Source organism: Fusarium proliferatum, assembly GCF_900067095.1.
Source record: "Fusarium proliferatum ET1 genome assembly, contig: FPRO_scaffold001, whole genome shotgun sequence".
NCBI classification, from domain to species: Eukaryota; Fungi; Ascomycota; class Sordariomycetes; order Hypocreales; family Nectriaceae; genus Fusarium; species Fusarium proliferatum.
The window spans coordinates 3614430-3637751 of NW_022194790.1; the positions used below are offsets into that span (position 1 = coordinate 3614430).

General features: G+C 48.1%; 11 protein-coding genes across 11 annotated transcripts; 6 read left to right on the plus strand and 5 right to left on the minus strand.

Annotated features, from left to right (window-relative positions):
- Positions 1–486: 486 nt before the first annotated feature.
- Positions 487–2757, minus strand: FPRO_00906 (uncharacterized protein; the record flags this gene model as incomplete). Its single annotated transcript, XM_031221237.1, has 1 exon — positions 487–2757. One exon carries the CDS (start codon positions 2755–2757, stop codon positions 487–489), a length of 2271 nt encoding a protein of 756 aa, XP_031075566.1.
- Positions 2758–4045: 1288 nt separating this feature from the next.
- Positions 4046–6124, plus strand: FPRO_00905 (uncharacterized protein; the record flags this gene model as incomplete). The annotated part of the gene is made up of 5 exons (XM_031221248.1): positions 4046–4094; positions 4162–4385; positions 4443–4906; positions 4954–5405; positions 5460–6124. The coding sequence occupies 5 exons, from the start codon at positions 4046–4048 to the stop codon at positions 6122–6124; spliced, it is 1854 nt and encodes a 617-aa protein (XP_031075567.1).
- A 246-nt stretch (positions 6125–6370) lies between these two features.
- On the plus strand, positions 6371–6849 carry FPRO_00904 (uncharacterized protein; the record flags this gene model as incomplete). The annotated part of the gene is made up of 2 exons (XM_031221259.1): positions 6371–6509; positions 6650–6849. 2 exons carry the CDS (start codon positions 6371–6373, stop codon positions 6847–6849), a joined length of 339 nt encoding a protein of 112 aa, XP_031075568.1.
- Positions 6850–7677: 828 nt separating this feature from the next.
- FPRO_00903 (putative proliferating cell nuclear antigen) lies at positions 7678–8519 on the plus strand (the record flags this gene model as incomplete). Its single annotated transcript, XM_031221270.1, has 2 exons — positions 7678–8149; positions 8212–8519. The coding sequence occupies 2 exons, from the start codon at positions 7678–7680 to the stop codon at positions 8517–8519; spliced, it is 780 nt and encodes a 259-aa protein (XP_031075569.1).
- A 1320-nt stretch (positions 8520–9839) lies between these two features.
- Positions 9840–11153, plus strand: FPRO_00902 (uncharacterized protein; the record flags this gene model as incomplete). Its single annotated transcript, XM_031221281.1, has 5 exons — positions 9840–9893; positions 9963–9973; positions 10023–10102; positions 10180–10510; positions 10571–11153. 5 exons carry the CDS (start codon positions 9840–9842, stop codon positions 11151–11153), a joined length of 1059 nt encoding a protein of 352 aa, XP_031075570.1.
- Positions 11154–11439: 286 nt separating this feature from the next.
- FPRO_00901 (putative dUTP pyrophosphatase) lies at positions 11440–12021 on the minus strand (the record flags this gene model as incomplete). The annotated part of the gene is made up of 2 exons (XM_031221292.1): positions 11440–11693; positions 11766–12021. The coding sequence occupies 2 exons, from the start codon at positions 12019–12021 to the stop codon at positions 11440–11442; spliced, it is 510 nt and encodes a 169-aa protein (XP_031075571.1).
- Positions 12022–12666: 645 nt separating this feature from the next.
- FPRO_00900 (uncharacterized protein) lies at positions 12667–13688 on the minus strand (the record flags this gene model as incomplete). The annotated part of the gene is made up of 2 exons (XM_031221303.1): positions 12667–13527; positions 13578–13688. The coding sequence occupies 2 exons, from the start codon at positions 13686–13688 to the stop codon at positions 12667–12669; spliced, it is 972 nt and encodes a 323-aa protein (XP_031075572.1).
- A 1313-nt stretch (positions 13689–15001) lies between these two features.
- On the plus strand, positions 15002–16515 carry FPRO_00899 (uncharacterized protein; the record flags this gene model as incomplete). Its single annotated transcript, XM_031221314.1, has 3 exons — positions 15002–15508; positions 15557–16433; positions 16493–16515. 3 exons carry the CDS (start codon positions 15002–15004, stop codon positions 16513–16515), a joined length of 1407 nt encoding a protein of 468 aa, XP_031075573.1.
- A 445-nt stretch (positions 16516–16960) lies between these two features.
- Positions 16961–17711, minus strand: FPRO_00898 (uncharacterized protein; the record flags this gene model as incomplete). Its single annotated transcript, XM_031221325.1, has 3 exons — positions 16961–16987; positions 17040–17092; positions 17147–17711. The coding sequence occupies 3 exons, from the start codon at positions 17709–17711 to the stop codon at positions 16961–16963; spliced, it is 645 nt and encodes a 214-aa protein (XP_031075574.1).
- Positions 17712–19151: 1440 nt separating this feature from the next.
- Positions 19152–20832, plus strand: FPRO_00897 (uncharacterized protein; the record flags this gene model as incomplete). The annotated part of the gene is made up of 2 exons (XM_031221336.1): positions 19152–19640; positions 19699–20832. 2 exons carry the CDS (start codon positions 19152–19154, stop codon positions 20830–20832), a joined length of 1623 nt encoding a protein of 540 aa, XP_031075575.1.
- Positions 20833–21037: 205 nt separating this feature from the next.
- Positions 21038–23126, minus strand: FPRO_00896 (uncharacterized protein; the record flags this gene model as incomplete). The annotated part of the gene is made up of 4 exons (XM_031221348.1): positions 21038–21757; positions 21811–21848; positions 21933–22492; positions 22552–23126. 4 exons carry the CDS (start codon positions 23124–23126, stop codon positions 21038–21040), a joined length of 1893 nt encoding a protein of 630 aa, XP_031075576.1.
- Between the last annotated feature and the right edge of the window lie 196 nt (positions 23127–23322).

Here is a 23322-nt window from a genome sequence, read left to right on the forward strand (position 1 = left end):
GAGCAAGGACAGTTAACCTTTGATTTTGCACGTCTTATGATATTTTCTGGCTTTTATTCTGCTATTTATTTGTCCCTGTATTGACATTTGATGTATGGACACTCAAGATTTGCAGTATCTATTGAATATCTTCTGTAGATTAGATTTAGTAATGACACGGTCTCATGATTTCTTCGCTAATAAGCTGATACACCTTTTGATTTGTTCTTGCAAGCTTGCGTCATATAGATCCAAATTATCTATTATTCCCAACAAGATTGTCAGGTAGGTGTATCATAAGCTATCTACTGCCACGAGGGCGATTTAATCTTCATATTCGTTCCTCTATTCTTCGGGGCTATGAGTTCTGCTAAACACCACAAAAACCTATGTTCATGAGGCGCTGAGCGCTTCTGACTTTTCTCATGAAGAAAATTCGTCAAGTATTTTTCTTCTCCTTCTCTCCTTGGGGTATCATGTGTTAACGTAAACCACATCATGCATTGCCTAAAAGCTTGAACCTTTCCCGGCGTTGGCCTCTTCCTTTCGTCGTTGAGCCCTCATGATAAATTCCAAAGTACGTTCATCTTCCACACCGTTGTCGTCCTGTTCTCGAGAATCCTTGCTTTCAAAGTCGTACCTAAGTCCTCCGATGGGTGGCAGGGTCTGCTCCCATGCTTGCCGAAGTGGCCTTTTCAGACTCTCTTCCAGAGTTGGTTGCACTGAATAGTCTGGGAGCTCCTTGGTCGGTTCTTCTGATTTGAAATGCGCCTCCCTCGTTGGCGCTGGCATTCGTGGTAACTCCCCCCCTCTACGCCTGTTGGTCCATCTCCACCCATCGAGTGAGACGGCAACCTTTGATGCCTGCTCTTTTCCATAGAAATGCCCAATCTTTTTGACCAAATATCGAAGCCGTGTCTTGCGGCCCATCTTACCCTCTTCGAGATCTTGAAGCAGAATCTCAGCTAGAATTTGTATCGCAGGCTGCGACATATGCTGCCCAGTCCTTTTGCCCCAGTTGATAGCGGTTTCAATATATCTAAGGCGCTGTCGGGGTGTTAGGCCGGGTTTCTTCATGTAGAACTGACAAATCTCTTCCAGAAAGTCCATCATAAACACAAGGTTCCGTACGATGGGGGCTTTAAGCCGGGTAGCAGTCTTTGATGAGCAAAATTCGGCGATTTGCCAGATGAGGTCTGGTGGTAGGTCCGGATGCGTTACTATAGCTTCTGCATGCCGTGCCCACATGTACCAAGGGAATTTATGCTTGACTGGCGCTCCTGCATTATAAGATTCCCAAATCATAACGGCACAATACGGGTCCTTTTCCATCTTCATCATATCTTGTATAACCCCATGACGATCGCTCACCAGTCGAACCGACTTGATCAAGGTATCAAGGTGTCCAAAGGTTTCACTGGTGTGTGTAAGCGCCCTCAAGTTCGCTATGCGTTTCTTGGTTTCGCTATGACGAGAGTCTTGAAGCATTGCTGCCCAGCAGTGCAATTGTGTAGGCCTGGTAATCCATTTGTATAATTGCTCAGGCCGTATTCCTCCCTGTGCCGTGCTCATAAGACGAATTGCCACGAATTGCCAAACTTCTGATTCTACCCAATCTTGTATGCTGTGAACATTGCCGGCGAGGGTAGAAAATTCGCCTGCCTTGAGACCTGGGACTGCCGCCAATTTTAACAATAGCTGAAAAGCCAACGTACGTTGGTCTGTGGTCTCGTCGACGAACTGAAAGCAATGTTTGGTCAAAGCTTCAAATGTCTCCATTTGCGTCAGACCTCGGGCAGAAATTAATCTAGTCAATTGCATACTGCGGCGTAAGAGGCGGAATGATATAGGTTGCGTAGGATGTTGTTCGCCTTGTGTCATTTCCAGTCGGTTGTGGCTATGCAGTAGGTCGAGGTAGTCACTTGTATCTAGTTGTATTTTTTCGTATAGAGCAATAAGTCTCAAAAGCTCCTCAAGGCAATGAAAGGTAGAGGGCTGGGGTGCCATATGCAATATTGTTTTGAGGCACTGGTGCCAAACATGGCTCCCGTACAAATCTTCAGTCGAGGTGGTCCGGGTACGATACATAGCGTGGATTATGTAGACCCATTGTTTGGCAACCCTGTCATCGAGGACTTTGGCCGGTGCTCGTTGCTTGAGATGGTTGTCAAACGGATCGAGAGCTTGGATAAGGTCGTCGTTAGAAATCGTCCTTTCTTCGATCATCTTCAAGATCCGAATAACATAGGGCTCGCAAATCTTCTTCAGTGCGTTTTCGTCTTCGAACTTGTAAAATTTGGCGAGCCGCTCGTTCATATCACCTCGGGCCTGTTCTATTGATGTGAGAGTCAATGCCATGGGCACCATAACCGCCTCCGGTGGTGGTGTAGCAGTTGCAAGGTTGGTATTTTCTTCGTGCCCCATGTCCTCGAGGTTCCTGAGAAAGCGCTCAAACAGACCAATCTTTTTTTTATGGCGATCATTCGGTGCAACAGGAGCCTCCCAAGTCCACTCGCCGAGATTAATGGGCACTTCGATCCTCCAAGGAAAGGGTGAAGCATGAGAATTGGGTACAACGGCAGCGATATGTCGCTTGCCTAAACGGCGTCGGCTCTCGAGAGGCCCGGCATATGAGCTTAAGCATCGACTAGGAATCGGATCGAAGCGTTGGCATCGGTCAATGGCTTGGGCTAATAGGTTATTGGAGATCCAGATGCCACTTGGTGAGCCGGCGACAGGACACGCACGCGTGCGCCGGTACAGTGCGAGATAGTGCATCGTCGAAGCATTGGAATTCCTCGAATCGCGGGACAAAGTATCGGAATTCGGTTCATGTCAGCATCGTGGGTATGCTCTGCGCAAAATTCGCGTTAGAGCTGGTTTCTTGGAAGGTTGTATGTAAAGGTGGGTGGGTGATAGAACTTTCAATACGAAGCATTTGGCCCACACAAGTGGCCAACCAGAAACATGATATTACCCCAGGTTCTTTGAGTTCCCATGAGCTCACTGGGGACCTACTTAACTATAATAAGTGAATGCCTCAGGCGCTATCAATCATTTTCTACCTTGCTCCACAAACGAGTCCTCGGAGGCACTTCCTGGTAGTCTCCTGGCTCTGTCATAAAGGCTCGAGGGAGGAGGAAAGAAAACTCGGGTCCTTGACCCTAGGTAGATATAAAGAGATTCAGGTAACTTAGTATAAATTTAGGATACCTTTAGCTACATCCTGTATCAAGGCCTGATATTTTCTTGCTTCCCGAGGATTGAACTACGAGACCTGTAACTTTAAACATGGTGCCTCACAGGAGGCAAAAAACTTGAGGGTCTCTATTCCAAGGTATGATAGGTCACAAAAAGACTTAGGTACCTAAGTTTAGCATATCTCAACAGGCCTTAACAGTTTTTGATCGTAGCTTAATGTTTGAAGTTTTGTTGCTCCCAGGGAGGTTGGAAAATACACTGATAAAGGCATCTAGATTTGATCTTCGACTTACCTGACTGCCTACCTTAATTTTGTCATTGCAAGACTTGGATTCTTGGCTTTTCTCTTCCTCTCGGGACGAATAGGTGTTCAGAAGCTCCAGTGCCCCTTTTGTCAGATGCTGATACGCTGTGTCTTGGGTCGTCCCTGCGTCTCCCTGCATCTTATTACGTCTTCCGCAGTTGACTGCATAAATAGTATCAGTTCGGCTCGAAATTGCATCTGACAAGGCTAAACTTCAAGCTTCCGGGGTCCGTATACTTTCCGTCAAGGTTGCGGCGCTTTTGACAGGCTTTTGATAGCCACACGAGATCCCTGCCGCGGCTCCGGCTGGCCACTACGGTGAGCGTGGAGCTCCCCTAATTGGCAACATCAACGAACCAGCCTGTCCCTGCTCGCGCTCGTCTAATACTCCGTAATCCGTCCATACTGTTTGTCGCCTTCTCCTGAACACAATACTCGTACTGGTTTAATCAACATCGCAACAAGATATCACATACGACACTTTCACTCTGCATCGATCAGCACCGCTCGATGGCTCTGTGTGACTGCTTATCGACACCGACGACGTCACAGAGAAGCTAGATGGAGCCCGTGGTGTATGAGGAGACTCCGTTCGCCGACTACCTCAGAGGTCAGCAAGCATCATTCTCCCTTGCGCGCGACATCGCTTTCCCTTATGTAGACTAACATATCTCAAGATGGGGGAGATGAGCCCCAGGCTGACTGGGCGCCCGGTGCAGTAACGCCCGAACTTGATTCATCCGCTGGTCGATCAAGCCCATCACCACCATCCAGTCCATCTCCTTTCGCACCCACTGGCCGACCTTTGGTTAAACCAAGATTTCGAAATAAGGCTCCGAATGGGCTTCATTTGCAAGTCCCTAAGCCCTCGTCATTGCGATCTGCTAGCAGGAAATATTCAGTATGTCACCTCGAACTGGTGTGACCTATCAACGATTGCTAAAACTACTTGCCATAGGCTGCGGTTGCAGCGAGTATCGACCGAGCTGACAACGCCAAATTTCTCGAACAATTCCGATATACAATCATTGCGTCTCAGCTTTTAAGTGGCCATTCCGGCCTGGGGCAGTCGCAGCTAGACAACAGGGGTCCTAGCCCGACAACGAACGAAGACGAATCCCTATTGTCTACGGAAGGAATTCTGGCATCAGTTCTTGCCGCTCTTGCGGTCGCGGTTGTTCTGAGTTGGGTTCTTGGCAGTGGTGTTACCAAGAAGAGGCTGGTCTTTCTTCTCGTGCTTTGCGCAGCGGCCGTCCTGCTTGGCCAGGTTTACATGAAACGACAATGGCTCCGGTATCGAAGATCGCAATCGCTGTCTGAAATCACTTCTTTCGTGGAAAACTCACACAACTTTGACAGTGCGTCAGGTGCAGCTATCTCTCTCATACAAGAAGTCGAGTTAGTGTCTCGAGGTTACAGACTGTAGGTCTTTCATTTCCTTGCCACCACATGCACTGAACAATTTACAGCAGCGCTCCCCTGCCACCAATCAGCCGTATAGAAGATCGGACCCAAACCCGGCGTTGTGTCAGACTGCGCAAAGCCCTGAGACATTCTTTTCAAGAGGTCCTTGATTCTTACAACCAGGTTTGTACAGTCGTCAACGGATTTGCGGAGCAAACAGACTTGGAAAAATATTATGATATATACGACATTACCGACTTCGACATGTCAGACGCCCGTCAAGGACTAAGTGATGAGGATTTGGACGATCCTGAATCCTTGAGAACTCTCAAAATTCTGGCTGCTCGATTCTCCACCATACGGAAACTATTCCTCTGCGCACTGCTTGCTCTGGATGCCAATAGTGATGCGAATGATTTGCTTCGTTGGACAACGGCCGTAGAGTCTCTTTTGAGCGTGAACAGCTCAACTCAAACTGCTCATGCTAGGATACAGAGTATTCTCAGCGAGCAAGATAGTAAGAATACGATGCGAGTCGTCATATATTGGTCATATGCTCACCCTTCTCTAGCTTTTCCCTCTTCCCCTACACCAAAGAATGCCCTTACGCCTGGACGGGAGCGCTGGAGGGCTCAACTTCGGAAACTTAATTCACTATCAAGCGGGATCAGGGGCCTGCAGGCAAAGCTACAGCTGCTTCGTGAAGAATCTGACAGATCGTTGAACGATTCGAACGACATCTCGGAGCTCGGACCGAACCTAATGGCGCAATATGAGTCCATCGGCATGGATCTGAAAGACCTGATGACCGCATGGGAAGAGGGCAGGGCTGCTTTGGCACTCGGCATCGATAGAAACGAGAAGAGGCTTTCATCCATGAGTACTCTACTGTCGCCTGTTAGTTCTCTTAGTGGACTGACCACTGTGGACGAGAATGGTGGGGCTGCCGCAGCTCTGAAAGCATTGACTGGCGAGTCTCCGCCTAGTTCTGAGTATGCTGGTTCAACTGAACAGGAGGCCCCAGAAGTTTTTGAAGCCGTTGCTCTCCCGCGACCCCGAAGCATGCTCACTCGAGAAGAAAGAATAGTCAAGGTTCGCGAAGAACGAGAACAAAAGGCTCTTGCCCGACAGCACGTTGATGCAACCAAGGGTATGCTCCGGGAGCTAGAGACAGTTATTAACCTACGACCTCGAACTCGTGCCAGCGCACCAGCAGGTCGGATTATGTCAATGTAGGGGTATCGATTTTATGAAACACACATCACGATCATTATCTTCAACACTTTTCAATCGCCTTCTCCTTTACCGAGTACAAAACAATTGTCTGAATCGACACCGAACCGGTTTTTTTTGTTCTTGCTATCGACTTATGAAAATTTCGCATTCGAGCTCCACAGACACATAAATATGTCAAGCACAGGTAGCATCACGACGATACGCACAACTCTCCATAAATGACACTATCCTATAGACAAGCCATGGATGGCTGCGGCGTTTCAGGTTCAGGGTTGGGGATCTTGTTTTTTTTTTTTTTTGCATTATTTGCCCGCTATCATCATTCTAGGCGATCGGGTTTTTGGCGACATACAATCGCACCAATGTGCCCTTATGGACGATAGCTGTAAGACATACGCTACAAATTGGTCTCCTAGGATATCATTCGTTCCTATTTGCCGATCTACCTATTTCGTTCAATGTAAATTATGAAGGGTGACTCGTTCTTGGTAACAAACATATGTATGATAGCTACACCCACCTTAGGTATACATAATAAGTCATTCTTACCTTATGGAGAACTTTGGCACTGCCTTATCTCTCCCGACTCTAACGGCCATTGGAGCCTTGAGGTATCAAGTACCTCAGTAGGTAGCTTGAAGAACTGGAAAGAGGCTCAGAATCTTCCTGGGTACAAAGATACTTCTGTAGTTTGCACCTGCCCTGTCGGATACCTTAGAGGCTAAAGATCGAAAACCTCTTAGTCGGGCAGGAACTAAGGTGGCCTCGGGGGGCAAGAAAACAGCGAACCTTACTGTGGGGTGTTTAAATAAACTTAGCAAAAGTCATCTTAAACTTAGGCTATATTACCTAAGTCTTTTTATCATTTAGGATCGAGGTCCTGTGTTTTCTTTCCTCTCCTAGAGTGGGCATTCATTTCTGTTCTGGACTAACATGTCCCTCTTGAGCTATGATCTTATATACACATAGGTATCGAGATATCGAAAATGCAATAGAATTGGATCTCTAGAATAAGCTATTAAAATAACTAATGTATGTACCTAATAGTCGACAAACTTGGTTAGTCTACACAAAATTCAGCGAGCTGCTGCTTTTCACTTGGATAGGTAGGTAAGTTCTCGATTTTGTTTCTCTCTAAGGCTAGATAGAGTTGAGTGGCGCTTTCTAATTCTCTACCGACGAGAAGCGTCCGCCTAAAACGCGTCGCGTCGGTTGTTTGATGGTCGCGCGTTAAGTGGCTCCCCACCTGCCAGCTAGCGTAAAGCAGCCTAGCAATTTCGCGACAAAAGCACATTGCTACCTGCATCTTGCATTTCATCCACCAGACAACCTCCCGTACTCCTTCCATAGCCATAACACACCTTACTTTGCGAGCCATTCCGCTCACTTATCCTTTGCTTATACTCCCTGTCCATACCTAGCCATAATTTGCGAACAAACCTTTCAATCAGTCAGTCGTCCCGAGTAGCGAACACCCTACCCTTTTATTTATGCGTGGCAGCTTCACGTCTCGTGTGGGAACGTATCAGTGGCATGCTAACAGATGAACAGAGATGTTGGAATCACGACTCGCTCAAGCTGATCTTCTGAAGAAGGTTGTCGATGCAATCAAGGATCTGGTCCAAGATTGCAACTTCGACTGCAATGACAGTGGTATTCAGCTGCAGGCCATGGACAACTCCCATGTTGCCTTGGTCTCCATGTTGCTTACTGCTGGATCCTTCGAGATGTTCCGCTGCGACCGTAATATCTCCCTCGGTGTCAACCTCACATCCCTGACCAAGGTCCTACGCGCTGCTCAGAGTAACGACGTGCTCACGCTTAAGGCTGAGGATGCTCCTGATGTGTTGAACATGCAATTCGAAAGCCCTGAAAACGACCGCATCAGCGAGTATGACCTCAAGCTCATGGACATTGACCAGGAGCATCTGGGCATCCCCGACACCGAGTATGCTGCTACAATTGCAATGCCTTCTGGCGAGTTTCGTCGCATCTGTACCGACTTAATGGCTATGTCAGAATCAGGTTAGTTCCGGCAGAGCTCGCTTCATACTAGGCTACTGGACTGTTATTTAACACATTGGCAGTGATGATTGAGGCTTCCAAGGACGGTGTCAAGTTCGCATGCAATGGCGATATTGGTAACGGCTCAGTGACTCTTCGAAGCCATGAAGATATCGAGAAACCCAAACAAAATGTCACAATTGAGTTGACCGAGCCTGTCGCTCTCACCTTCTCCCTTAAGTACCTGGTCAACTTCTGCAAGGCTGCTGGCCTCTCCGATCAGGTCCAGATCAAGCTCTCTAATGAAGTGCCCCTCTTGGTGGAGTACAATCTGGAGGGTCAAAGCCACCTGCGTTTCTATCTCGCGCCCAAGATTGGCGATGAGGAGTAGAAGAGTGCCATAATGCAATACGACACCATCCTGCTAAATGGCAGAAGCTCGGCGCTTGCGGTCGCAATGATACCATCCAACAGTTCCGACAAAACACATGTCAAAGAGGGCAATACAAGAAATACGGATACCAGGAAGTTGATCTGATTATTTGAAGCCTTTTTGCAGGCGTCAAAGGCGTGTGCTAAGGAAAAGCAATGTAAACGAATGGGGTAGATAGGGAATACAAGGGCGCCAAGTCAGGAGCTTTAGTCCCTTGTTGACCATGACGATAAATGATAATATGAGATCGTGCTTCTCTAAGTTGATATTGACTCGACACAAATTATGCCTGCATGGATGTACTGTGCCATTCGCCAGGTTAGCGTCACATTCTATACTAAGCAACCTGAGCGTTCCGGGTCGCCAGTCTGTTGGCATGATAAGCATATCGTATACATACTCGAAGCAAGTCCTGGTTGCAATTTGAAGTTGTCTTGCTTACAGCCAAGGGGCCAAGAAAAGTGAAGGTCTCTCTCCTAGTTGACAGAGACTGAAGTGAACTCAGATTTTCGGCCCTACCTAGTCATGCCTCAAGGCTACAAGTTTGCTTGCTTCTGGAGGAACAACAACTGTGTACTTAAAAGCCATTCCTACCTAGGTTGTTACCTACTAAGAGTTATTAATTGGTCAAAAGAAGCCTGCTGCGGGGCAATGACTACCAACTACCTTACCTTATAGTAGTTACCGCATCGGACGGTATCGAAGGCTGGTGGGGCACATAACCAAATGGAAGTCACTCGTAGCCTTTCGCTATCAGCTCAGAAGCGTAGAGAAAAGGCTGTCCTCACTACAGTTGAGCCAATCACTCGGTTCATCATTCAGTTCGATACTAGGCGATGAGGCAAGTGTTCTGAAGTTTATATTCTGCAAACTTTGTACATCCAGGTAAGTAGGTTAGTAGGTAGCTTGTTAATGCTCCAGGCTTAACCCGATTTCTTCAAGTTAACTAGGCAGTGACTAATATCGAGCGACATACAGCTCAAAAGACGCCGCAGCCAAGTCTCAGAACCGATTTACTTCCTTGAGTCAACGACAGATTTTCTCTTCTATTCCTTCAATCTTTACATATAACACTCAGGCTTCTTTGTCATTTTATCTAAGCTCCGGTGTTTTAGGCTTCTACTGCAAAATCGTCCGCTGACGCCGACTGAGAGGTTTTGTTCAGTGACGTCTCACACAAGGAAAATCTTTGGTTACCTAGGCTTGCGTAGACTTCTATTCAGAACGCTTGCAGAATATCAAGAAAAAATCGAGGATTAAACTAGTGCTTCTAGTAACATGTCCACCACCCCAACAATACCCGACACACGGGTTCTCGCTGTGGCAAGCCATGTATGTATGCCATCAAATATTCCGTCACTTTCAACATCTTGAGCCGAGGCTGATAGGTCGTTGCTGTAGGTTGTCTCTGGGTAACTATCCTTTTCCCCTCTCGGGGTCACAGTGACTTATATGCCCTAGGTATGTCGGTAACAAGATTGCCGTCTTCGTGCTACAGTCTTTGGGATGTGATGTCGCGGCTCTCAACACCGTACAGTTCAGTGAGTATTCATGTCATCTCGATCGGTGGAGTGAAATAAGGAACCAGGTTTCTAACTCGCGGACTTCTCCTGCAAAGGCAACCACACTGGATATAAGCAATGGAAGGGAACGAGAGTCTCAGCACAGGAGATCATGGATCTCTGGGAAGGACTGAAGCAGTCTTACCTGGATGATTTTGATGTGATGCTTTCTGGATATATCCCAGGCGCTGCAGCCGTCGAGACGGTCGGTAAGATAGGCCGTGAACTCAAGGAAAAGTCAAGTAAAGCACCTGGCAAGTTCTTCTGGGCTCTCGACCCCGTCATGGGTGACAATGGAAAGATCTACGTCTCCGAAGAAGTGGTGCCAGCATACAAGAGGCTCATCCACGATGCGGACCTGATTCTTCCAAACCAATTCGAGGCCGAGTATGTTTAAGATCATTTGCAGAGACTTTAGAGATTCCAACTAACAATTTCTACGAAAAGGCTGCTTTCAGAAGTCAAAATCCATGATATGGACAGTCTCCGAAAGGCCATTCAAGTGCTCCACGACAAGTACAAGATTCCTCATGTCGTCATTACTTCAGTCAACCTTGAGGCACCAGACCATCCACCTTCGCATCTCTCTGTTATTGGTTCAACAATGACATCTACTGGCAAAGCTCGTTTTTTCAAGATTGTCTTCCCATCAATCGATTGTTATTTCAGCGGTACAGGCGACATGTTTGGCGCTCTTATGGTAATCCGCATGCGTGAGGCTGTCTTCAATGCTGACGAGCGGTTGCGGCATACCGCCAGCTGGCTTAGCGACGATTCGGTATCGGCTGTTGAACTACCTCTTGCACGCGCTGCAGAAAAGGTCCTAGGTAGTATGCATGAGGTTCTATCCAAGACCTGCGAGGGCATGAAGAGGGTGGTTGAACGAACAACCGACGACATGAAAGATGAGGATCGAATTGACGAAACTAAGGCGCACCTCGTAAAGAGTAAAGCGGCAGAGCTTCAACTTGTGAGGAATCTGGACTGCTTACGCTCACCCACGACGCGATACCTTGCGAAGGCCATTTAGATCTAATGGGAGGGGGTATGTCTCAGGTTACAATGGCCACTATAGTAGAAACCAGCAAAGATTAGATAGAAATGGGTAGAAATGTTTTGGAATAGATGTCTGGTCATGAATCCATCCAAGGGTTTCACATCTGACTTTGAGGTTCAAATAATTCAGTCTGAGAGCTTCTCTTGCATAATCAGCCTTCCTCAACTGTGTACAGTAAGTCTATTGCATTGCCCCAAAACCCAATTCATTACTTCATGAAACTTGGCAGAAGAGTAGTCTGCATACGCTCCTTCACGATCTAACCAGTGCTGCCGAAGCCACCAGCGCCTCGGACACTCTCCTCGAGTTCTTGGACCTCGACAACCTCGGGGGTGTAGATGCGCTCCAGAACAAGTTGAGCAATGCGGTCGCCCTCCTTCACCTCAAAGTCGGATTCGTTATGGTTGAAGAGCAGGACCTTGACCTGACCGCGGTAATCGGCATCGATGACACCAGCGCCTGTGTCAATGAAATGCTTGGAAGCGAGACCCGATCGAGGGGCAATGCGTCCATCTGTATTCATCATTTTGTCAGCAGGCTGACTTTAAACTGGCTAATCAGGGCTTCAACTGGCTATGTACTTACAGGTTCCGGCAGGCACAGCCATGCTGATATCAGTGTCAACTAGCGCCTTGCCACGGGCGGGAATAGTTGTGTCGTGAGCGGCGTAGATATCATAGCCAGCAGCAAAGGCACTCCCACGAGTGGGCAAACGACCCTTGTCGGAAAGTTTTTTAATCTGAAGTGGCGGGGGACCTTCCATTGTAGCGGCAGTCTTGGCACGTTTGGCGGGAGGTGACGAAACGGCAGAGTTATCAGGGACGAGAGTCTCAGAGGTCATTGTTGAATATGAGGTGGGAAAATGGGGAAGCAATTGTCGTGGAATTCGAAGCTCGAGTTAAGGGCCACCCAGCTTGGGGCCAGGACAGACGCGACGCGGTTGGGTGGGTAACGCTCCTTGGGCTTAAAAGAACACGAGAAATATCGATTATCTCCCATCATGCCGACATAGCCTGGGGTTCGTAGTAGACTCCTTGACTAATAGCATTTTTGCCACGGTATCCTTAAGCTAATCATCATAACTGTTGTTCATACAAGTGTCAAAACACCTGCTTTTTGTATTAAACAGATAATCCCGCATCTCTGCTATTTCTGGCGTTCGATATCTAGCGCGTAATCACTTACAGAATCAACCAATCAGCAGGACTTGTTGTTTAGAGTAACAGGTTGCTTTTATACTCTGCAGGACCTCATTCCGCGCAGATGTTATTGTGGAAGTCTCATCAGGCCTATAAGTTTACCTACAACTATTGATTTATAATGAACTATGCTAAATCCTTACACTGTATTCTAAACTCCATAATCACAAGCCGGGGATTAATTTCTCTCAATGGCGGCAATAATCACCTGTGTGACTTGACAGAAACATCACTACAAGACAGATCGGGTTGTTCTTGAGGCTCTCATTATATCTGTGACTACCTAATCAGGGTTCCAGATCTCGTCCGAAGTCCACCAGTTTGAGCCTTGTTGCATCTTTAGGATGGAATTGTGCAACCTTAGACCTGACCAAAAACCGTGCAGCCGCAGTTTCACGCGACAATTGCACATACGATGCTGAGTTATTGCCTTGTGCTTCAGCAAGCGTGTTGAGAAGCTCCTCTGTCAGTTGCTTCATCTCTGCAGCTGCAGCTGCAATCTCGTCCTGACGCCCAGTGCCCTCATTAGTAGCCTGTCCCCAAATCTCATCGATTCTGCGTTGCCGTTTATCTTCTTTATCGTCACTGTCCTTTGGTTTCCTGAGTTTCCCTTGTGCGTTAAATCCGGCGGCCAAATCATCTCCATCAATACCTATAAGATCCCCGACCACAGGCCCTCCTAGCTCTTCTGCGGCAAGCATGGGTGCCAGCTGATTATCGATGAATCGAAGGAGAGCTTTCATGAGTTTGGACGTCTCTCTGTCATAAGACTTCTTCTTAGCCCTGAGTTCTTGCAATAGTTCCTTTGCTCCTTCTTCCTGGGTGACGTGAGTACCCGCATCCACTTCATCGCGTAACGACAAGATACGCGCAGCCAGAGCATCGCCAAGGAGATTTTGATCTTTGAGGCGCGCTTCATCCACATCAAGCTGACGCGATAGTTGTTCATGACCCGCACGCTGAGAGGCAAGATAGGATTTGGACTCTTGAATGGTCTGGTGAGTCTTGCGAAACGCCAACAGCGTCGGTAACAGCGACCCTGGCGAGGGGAGAAAGGGATCCGACACTGTCACTTCTTTGAGAGCCACCTGTATGAGACGTGCCTGTCCAGCCGCAGACTGTGGGGGTTGGCTTTGCTCTGAACGAAGCTTTAAAACATTAGCCATGGGGCATACTGTGGGTTTTGGCGCGTGAATACCTTCTCCAACTCGTTTTCATGTTGTTGGACTTTCTCTTGGAGTTCTCTCAATGTCTGATCAACATTGGCTATGTACTCCTCTTTCGCTGTAGATTGCGACCTGTAGTCCATTGTCGTAAAGTTCACGCAACTGGCTCAAGCAATGGGCAAGGCTTTTGACTTTTCTAGAGCATGGGAAGAGTTGAAACTTGCGAGGATGGAGGCACCTAAGGTACTAAGGTACTGTGTGTGGATTTAGGTGATCAAGATATGTCACTTCGCGCCTTCCAAGGAGCTGTTCAGGACAGGCAATTGTTGTTCAGATGCAACTAATTCGAGACCTCCAGATATAGCGAGACAAGCATAGTCATCAGGCTTGTACCTATGATATGATTGAAGTTTGTTCGGCTATCAAAAAGAAAGGTCTAGTGCCAGAGGTAGGTATTTACACCGGCGGTTGTGATTGTCTGCTACCTTACTGAGGTAGCATCGCCGTGGAGCGCCTGAGCGCATAGGTATGGCTCAAGCTTTCAAGCCCAGGTCGAGGTGGTGCACGTGACATCCCAAAGCGCTCCGTGCCTAGGTAGGTAGCACCTACCTTACCCAGGATGGATCCTCGCAGGGCTACTTCTCCGGCTTTCTCCCATCTCCTCACTCCAAACCATCGACCTTTTGTCGTGTCATATTCATTCTTCCCCCTTTTCACCCGCCATTGCTCTCGTGAGATCCTCGTTTTTCTATTCTCAGCGATTTCTCGTGATCGTTTCTGAGATATTCTCTTTTTCTTTCTCTTCTGATTGATTTGGATTGGTCCGTCCCTGGTATTGGGATCCATTGCGACAGCGAAAGTTCTAAAACACCGCGCGCCGATCCATTTGAGAACCTGCTTCTCTCGTCTCAACTTCTCATCCTCCGACGCTTCGCGGCGAGATAGTTTGTGCTCCAGATTCTGCGTTTGAGCTCAGGAATCTGGCGACTTTTGCGATCGATAAACCTCGAGTCCGGGTCAGAAGGTTTGAGCTGAGCACTGCCTCTTTTTGCTTTTTAAGAAGTCCGTCCCAGTATCGATCGCTTCACCTATCCTCACCACTATTCAATATTTGCATCACAAGACAATCATTCCGCCCTTCCTCTCCCGCCTATATCTAGGAGATCTTACCGGGTAATTACTCGACACCCGCTGAAAGAGTTCTGGAACCCGCCCTTGAGCCCGAATCTCGAATCCCTCTTCCTTCCATTCAGCCCGCAACACGTATCGTATTTACGCGACATAAGTCACTTCACGAGTATTTCATCGAAGCACACCCAGCGAAAGTCACTACACCAGCACGTTTTCCTTCGAAAACCCCTGAGTGTATATAAGACGAACAATAGAAAGAACGAGACGTTTTCAAATTGTCGATTGTCAGAAAGACTAAACTCGCGTGAACAATAACGATTTCAATATGTCTGCTTCTCCAACACAACCAACCCAGTCGGCCAAGCGCCCTTTGGAAGAAGCTTCTTCGCCCTCACGCGCTGGTGATCAGCCTGATGCCAAACGACCTGCTCTCGACAAGAACAAGCACGACGACGATGTTGAGGTCCCCGAAGCTCCCACCGACGTCCCTGCAGAGGACCATGATGATAAGGTCAATGGAGCCCATAAGTCTGAAGATGATGACGATACCACTTTGGATCATGCATCTGACACGAAGGCCGCCGCTGCCGCCACAGTTGCTGCCTCTGCATCCAACGCTGTAACGTCTGCTGCTGCCCATGACGAGACCTCATGGATTCATATTCGGGCTGTTATCTCGAGCCCGGAGGCAGCTACCGTCATTGGAAAGGGTGGCGAGAATGTTTCCAACATCAGGAAGCTTTCCAACGCTAAATGCACAGTCAGCGACTACCAAAAGGGGGCCGTTGAACGTATTCTTACTGTTAGCGGCATAGTGGACGCTGTAGCTAAGGTATGGTTATTCTCCTGACGCATGGTTTACAAATTAACATCAATTTAGGCTTTTGGCTTGATCATCCGAACACTGAACAATGAACCCCTAAACGAATCCTCAACCGCGTCTTCGAAAACTTATCCCTTACGGCTACTCATTCCGCATATTTTGATCGGCTCCATCATTGGTAAGGGTGGTGCCCGTATTCGTGAGATCCAAGAGGCATCTGGTGCTCGGTTGAACGCTTCTGACTCATGCTTGCCTATGTCAAGCGAGAGATCGCTGGTAGTGATGGGTGTCGCTGATGCTGTCCATATCGCAACTTACTATGTTGGCAGCACCCTTCTCGAACAGCTCAATGATAGGTTTGGAGGTCCCGCTGCGTCTGCCTACGCGACCCGTAGCGGCGCCCCTGCTGGCTCGATCCCAGGAGGTATGCAAGTTGTTCCCTACTCACCCCAACCGGCCTCGGGCCACTACGGACGAAGTGAAAATTACGGCCGCCACAACGACCGGCGATCTCACCATATGCCACCCGCGCCTTATCCTCAGCAATACCCCCATGCAGCTGCTCAGGCCAACCCTGCCATGCCTATGCATTATGGCGGTGCTCAGGGAGGGGGTGCATACGGCGCAGCTCCCCATGCCCAACCGCACATGGCCCCCCATGCTGGTGCTCAACCTCATGCTGGTGCCCCCCAAGCTCAGCCCATGGGCGGTGCCATCCCCGGCGGGCCTATCACACAGCAGATTTACATCCCGAACGACATGGTCGGTGCTATCATCGGCAAGGGTGGACAGAAGATCAATGAGATCCGCCAGATGAGCAACAGCGTGATCAAGATCAACGAGCCGCAGGACAATAGCAACGAGCGACTGGTGACCATTACCGGAACAGAGGAGTGTAACCGTATGGCATTGTACATGCTCTACTCTCGACTTGGTGAGGTGCAAAACAGACCCAGCAAGAATTAAATTTCTAACCTTGAAATCTTGATGCAGAATCGGAGAAACATCGTATCTAATTTTTTATATCGGTACAATGACGTTCGAGCGATCAACGGACTAGGACGAACAGAATGCTATTTGCAGAGATATCAAGAGGCTAAAAGGAGGATGCAGTGTATTTTGGAGGTCCAAAAGGAGGGCGATATCAGGCCACCGGGTACAGTTCAGAACTTTGAGAAGACCATTCCATCCACCTGAGATGAAGCTTCAAGGGTGGGTAAGGAAAGTCGCAGGATGGTTGAAGGGCATAGAAATGGTGTCAAGGACGGGATCGCATTTCATTGGGACGAATACGGAAACAAGACGGGGCTTATTGGCAGGAAGAGAGCCTCACATTGACAAGTGACAGCTTTCAAGGTATCTGATTTTCGACGGCGCATTGACTCAGTGTTATTTTGTTCTCTACTTAATCCAATAACAATCTGATATCATTTGCACCCATTGGGCGTGAAACTAAGTCTCTCAGAGCTTTTTGAAAGGGACATGATACTACACGAGATGTTAGTTACTCGCGCTCTCTATAAGTTCCTAGACGGCTCACTATTTCAAGGCTCTTATTCCGAGCAAGCAGATAGTATACGTTATCGTCAATTACTGTGGTGCAATTCAGTCAGTAGTGATGGCACAACATCAAGAAATGAGGCTTACCACTTCCACTATTGTTGTGTTGCAAATGGGCCTCTTTGCTATCCCACCCCATCAGTAGCCTAGATGCTCGGCCAGGAATAACTGAAGGGTTCTCATGTTGTCCTTGTACAAATTCACCATAAGCCAAGCCATGAAGCCCAGCCAACCCACCCTCCTCACAAGCAACGGCGAATGGCTTCATGTTCTCCTCCGTGAAGGTTTCATCAGCGCCCCAACAAGTACAAAACTCTGTAATGGGTGCATGGAGGGCGCGCTCGGCATGACCTGTATACTCTGCGATTGGACTGACGACAGGGTGCTCGGTCAGCAGGGCGCGCAACGAGGCATGCCAATCGGTGGCCGCGGAGCCGGAAATGAAGGCATCATAGGCAGGGCGCGAGGCCCAACGGATACCCAGAACCCAGTAATCAGGTTTCTCGAGGGGCTTTCCAAGGTACACGGACTCGACCCCAGAAATAGACTTGAGGTGATCGGTCACAGATGAGAAAGAAGCAGGAGGGGATTCGGGGTGTTCAACCAGAATGGGTTTGAACTTGATGAGAAGAGATTCAAAGACTACAGACATTGCGGATGTGGATGAACGGTTACGAGTTGGATGTTATGACTATCAGGACAATGATATTCTTGGTTAAACTTATAGTCGATGGTTGGACCAGACATGTGGAAGTCAATATAGATCCGGGCAGATTGGTTATAAGTGAAGAAGAGTTCCGTACATGCCTGGGCTTTGCCAGATGGTTCTATGAATGGATAGGTACCCAAGAATGACGCATGGCGTCTCTCAGGTTCGATGAGGGGTATCGAACCAATGATGAAGCTCGGCATGTGGCAGCTGAGATTGAGAGTGAGAATAAGAGTGAGGAGAAGGATGAGGCTCTGAACCTGATGGCATGGTAACTTTATCTTACCAGCGGAATTGCAGGGTTCCTGGAAGCTTCTATCTTAGTTCAAAACGAGAACTGAACCCGTTTAGAGTAAGTTAGTTAGAGTCCACCTAAACTAAAGGAGGCAAGAAAACTTGGGACCTTGGTCCTGAGAGAGAAAAAGACTGAGATTATTTACTTAGCCTATTGATGATAAAGTCAGGAAGCAATATGATGAATTTTGTTTGGCATCTTGCCGTCAGGTGTGGATAATACCCTAGCTAAGAGACGCAATCTCTAACAAACATACTATAGCATTATGCTAACATCTCATTGAACAGAATTAAGAGGAACACGGCTATGACTTTAGTAGTTCTATCACCAATTACTACTTTATTACTCCGTACTCGTCTTTCCTTCACCCTTATCATATCTATACCTCCATATTAACTTACAGAGTAGCGTAGGGGACAAAGAAAACTCAAGATTTTGATCCCAAATAATAAAAAGATTAAAGTAAATGAGCATAAGTTTAGTATATCTTTATTACGTTTAGGATAACTTTTGCTGGTTGTATTTTGACACCCTACATCAATATCTGATGGGCAGCGTACCTAAGGTAGACTGCGTCCAGTTCGGTAGTCAGCCCCACAGGCATCGGCCCCTCCTTGGAGCGGATGGTCCGGGTGACCACAAGTACCGGCAGTGTCCCCAAACAAGAAGGAGCTGCGGTATTGGTTCAATTGGTGTTCTGTTAATTTACTGGTAGTAGTTATCACATTAGACTCCTTCGCGTCGCGTGTTGTTCTCACTCCTTTTCCTGGCGGTGACCGTCGTACATCGCATCTCCCTCATTTTAGAATTTTGTTTTCGATCGTAACTAATCTGTACTATTGCCGGTTTACGCTTCTTAGGCTCTACCACTAATTAATACCAGTGACACCTGGCCGGTGCCCTCATATCTCAGTAATTAACTAATATCCAGCAGCCGAGGCATCGCGCCACGTTCAATATTTCCACTCTCCAACCTGGGATCCAAAACTTGTCCCATGCCCGGTCCCTTGTCTCACCCTCTTTCTCCGACTGTCTGATATTTACGAAACATATCAGTCACCATTACTTCCGCATACTCCACCGGCGCCATGGTCATGGCAAGTGACGCTGCTGAGCATGTCACAACGCCTTCCACCATTGCCGTCAACCATGATGATGCTCATAATTTCCCCTCTGAGATCAACCTCTTGACCCTCAACTGCTGGGGTCTTCGCTACATATCGACCCAGCGAGTTGCAAGACTTGACGAGATAGGTCATAGAATCGCACACGCTGTCCCTACACCGCATATCGTTTCCCTGCAGGAATGTTTTACACAGGAGGATTACCAAGCCATTCGGCATCACACTCGCCAGATTCTCCCCTATGGAAAGTTCTACCACAGCGGTGCTTTTGGTGGCGGTCTGGCCATCTTGAGTCACTGGCCGATCGAGGAGAGTACCATGTTCAAGTATCCCCTCAATGGACGACCAACTGCATTTTGGAGAGGAGACTGGTATGTAGGCAAGGGTGTTGCTTGCGCCAAAATTCGCTTTGGGCCAAGGAGAAAGGACATTATCGAGGTCTTCAACACACATGTGAGTCTGAATCTGTTATATCGCTTTTCAGCGTGTTAATTGACCTGAATTTTCTTAGACTCACTCCCCATACGAGCCCGAGCCCGTGAGTACATATGATTGTCATCGAGTTGCGCAGTCATGGGAGATTTCAAAGCTTTTGCGTGGCGCTGCTGAACGTGGACATCTCGTTATCGGAATGGGAGATTTCAACATGTTACCCTTGTCCATATTTCACCGTGTAATAACAACACATGCGCCTGTTCATGACGTCTGGCGCAAATTACACCCTGACAGCGCTCTCGGCCCTGCCTACCATCCATCTGAGAAGGATCGTCATCGGCCATTACCGACAGCCGACTTCAATCTCCTCGAGAATGGCGCAACCAGCAATTCCGTCTATAATACCTGGCGCTGGAACAAAAACCAGCAGAACCGGCTCAAGGGAGGCGATCTTTGCGAGGTCCCACCTGATACGATTGATCCTCACGGCCAGCGACTCGACTACATCTTTGCCTCAACAGGTATCGACCATGATGCTCCTGCTACCGCTCCTGGCTGGATCGTCAAGTCGGCCCATGTTTCAATGACTGAGCGGCATCCTGATCTCCTTTGTTCCCTCTCCGACCACTTTGCTGTTCAAGCCACCCTCGTCCGGCATACCCCTTCCCCATTGCCTATCAGAGCAGATCCCCGTTCCGAAACACCATCTGCTGCTCTACAAACTGGCGCATACTTGGCCTCCAGTAGCCCGGCTAGCAGCATTCACTCAGGTGACGCAGCGCAGACTGCGGATCCCGATACCCAACTGAGGCGAGGTCGTTTCTCTAATCACGATTCATTTCAAGCGTCCACCTACGATGAGATTCTGGGAATGATACAAAAATACCATGCTCGTGAGATTCGCCAGCGCTACTGGCGAGGTGTGCACTTCTTTGGCGCATTGTTTGTCTGGCTAGCATGTCTTGTCGCTGTTTGGTTTAGTCCTGGAAACTACGTCGCATTTGTCCTTATGCTGGTCAGTAGTCTCAGCTTGGTCGCTGGTGTTATTGATGGTCTGCTCTCGCTGCTCTTCTTCTCTTGGGAGATCCGGGCCCTGAAGGAATTTGAGTGGGAGATTCGCAATGCCAAAGCTGTTGCATCTGGTGACCCAGCTGCTTTAACAGAGTCTGGTTCGTACAGCAATACCAACCAAAGGTCCAAATCACAATGAAGAATGCACGCTCAATTTTATGGTAATGATTTGATGTTTCTGCATAGGGCTAGGATGATGAAATGAGGATTAGGATGAAGGTACACGCGCCAATAAGGTCTAGCTCTTAATGTCTATTCGTAATACTACCCACAATGCTTCTGAGGGCTGAATACCTTCGTATCTCATACCGCCCTCCTTTTCTTTTCTTGTGTTTTCTTTTTATTCAACGCTCAAAATTCAGTGTCGATGCCTGGCTTTCGTCCGTTTTAGGAATCTCCGTTACTTTGGGATCGATATATCCACCAGGTCTCATCCGGCGCCAGGTATAGCCCATGAAAGCCGTCTCTTTTCGAATTCTTAATGAAGTCTTTTTGGTATCCTTGTCCCGGAGCAACATGTCTCTTGGTCGTTTGCGCTCTTTATGGCCATAAAATCTAATAAACTGCTTCAGTGTAGCCTTGTCGTTCGGCTGAAGTTCCTTTGATGCATCAATATCACGGTCTATGCTTCGAAGCTTGGCCGCGTCGAACGGGATTTTGATTAGCTCCATAGCCTTTGCTTGCACATCTGTGTCAAATCCAAAAAGTATCTCCTTGACATCTTCCGATCTGAGAAAGACGCCTGAGGGTATCGACTCAGACCAGTCTTCAAATGGTTCAGATTCATCGAAGTAATGTGCATCGTCATCACTCTTCAGATTCGGAGTGAATGGAGGAGGCATTGATTGCAGGCGATCCCAGGGCGTGTTTCTGAACCACCTGTGCGCTTTGATATCTTCCGCATCATCGGGAAACACATAGCTTTTGAACGAATCCCGGTATTTGACCTGATACCTCCTTGAACACAGCCGAATATCCTTCTCTTGGATCAGGCGGCAGATGAGATCTTTGCACTTGTCGCTTACGAATGGCCTGGACGGAAACTGGAAGTTCTTCTTGAAGTCCTGCGGTCGCTGTTAGTCATTTGCCTCGTTCAAGTTGATACGGACGTACGCACAACGATGTTTTGTTTCGTCTGCTTGCGTCCTTCTTCTGCTAGAAAGGGCGTCTGCCCGTACAGGCATTCATACAGGATGATGCCGATGCTCTACTAGTCACACCTCCCGTCATATTTCTGACTAAGAACGACTTCAGGAGCCATATATTGACTGGTACCAACGACGGAACGCGCAGCAGTGCGGTTACCATGTCGGTTTCTCCAACCGATAAGACTTCGCAGGTCCTCGTTACTCGCCAATGGATGTTTCCCGTGCCTGTCAAGTCCAGAAACAAGAGACTGGTACCACTCAAGATGTTTCAGGAGATCCTTATTGCCTTTTTGATCCGTCTCGTCACCATTTATGTTCATATTTAGTCTTCGGACCAAGGAATATCGGTGAGTATTATAGTATGCTGCGTCGTGGGACCAGTGATCATTAAATGCTAGCCCAAAGTCGGATATTTTCAGATGACCAGTTGCGGATATGAGGAAGTTGTCTGGTTTTATGTCACGGTGAATAAAGTTCAAACGATGGGCCTCTTCAACAGCAAGGATCATCTCTGCGATGTAAAATTGTGCAATGGGTTCCTGCAGAATGTTTTGCCGAATGAGCAATCCGAGGAAATCGCCGCCAGGCATGTACTCCATCACTAGGTAGAGGTTCGTCATGTCTTGAAAGCTGGCAATCAGCGGAACAGCCCTGAGAAGGTGCTTCAGTCAGTCAGTGACCTTGTAGTGTTGGTCTGCTTTGGTACTAACCACTGTGATCCTTCAGAAGCCACAAGAAAATCCCTCTCAGCCCGCAAATGGCCTTCTTGGCTGTTCCGTAGCATTTCTGTCTTTCGAATGACTTTCATAGCATAGACTTGGCCGGGGAAAGCATGCCCTGGAGCAGGCTTTTCACGCACCAGTCTTACTACTCCAAAACTGCCTTTGCCCAGAATTTGAAGTGGCTCGTAGTTATTGACCAAGGGGGAGGAGTCCTGGTTTCCATGGTAAGCCAAAGAACCTGCCCTCATTGCCCTCGACTCTCTGAGATGGCACGTTTCCTGCCTTCTGTATTGCACCCGAATCTTCTCCTTCTCTTCCGGTGTCATTAGCAAATAGTTGCATAACTGAGACTCGAGACACTGGCCCCGCAAAGCTCTTGCATTTGGTTTATAGAGAAGTTCATTGAAGTAAGTCTCTAGGAAAATCTTGGCGGCGGATGCCCTCTCTACAGTTGCAATGGTAGGTCGAGCCTGAACAACACCGGCTTCAGGAATAGTACTGAGAGCGCGGCCTTCAGGACTTGAGCGGGTCCATGGATTTCGCCTATTGTATCGTCTATCCATGATTTCCTAGTTCGGTAGCATAGATGATTCCATCGACGTTTTCGCTGTGGACCTCTCATCGGCCGTTGTGACTGTATCGCTTGCCTCAGAAGAGGGCGGAGTGATTAGTCCACTGGAAGGAGTATGATTGACCAGCTGTAAAGAGCTTCGTGCTCGTTTTGGCGAGTTTCGGATTACCAAAGTAGAGTTTGATGCC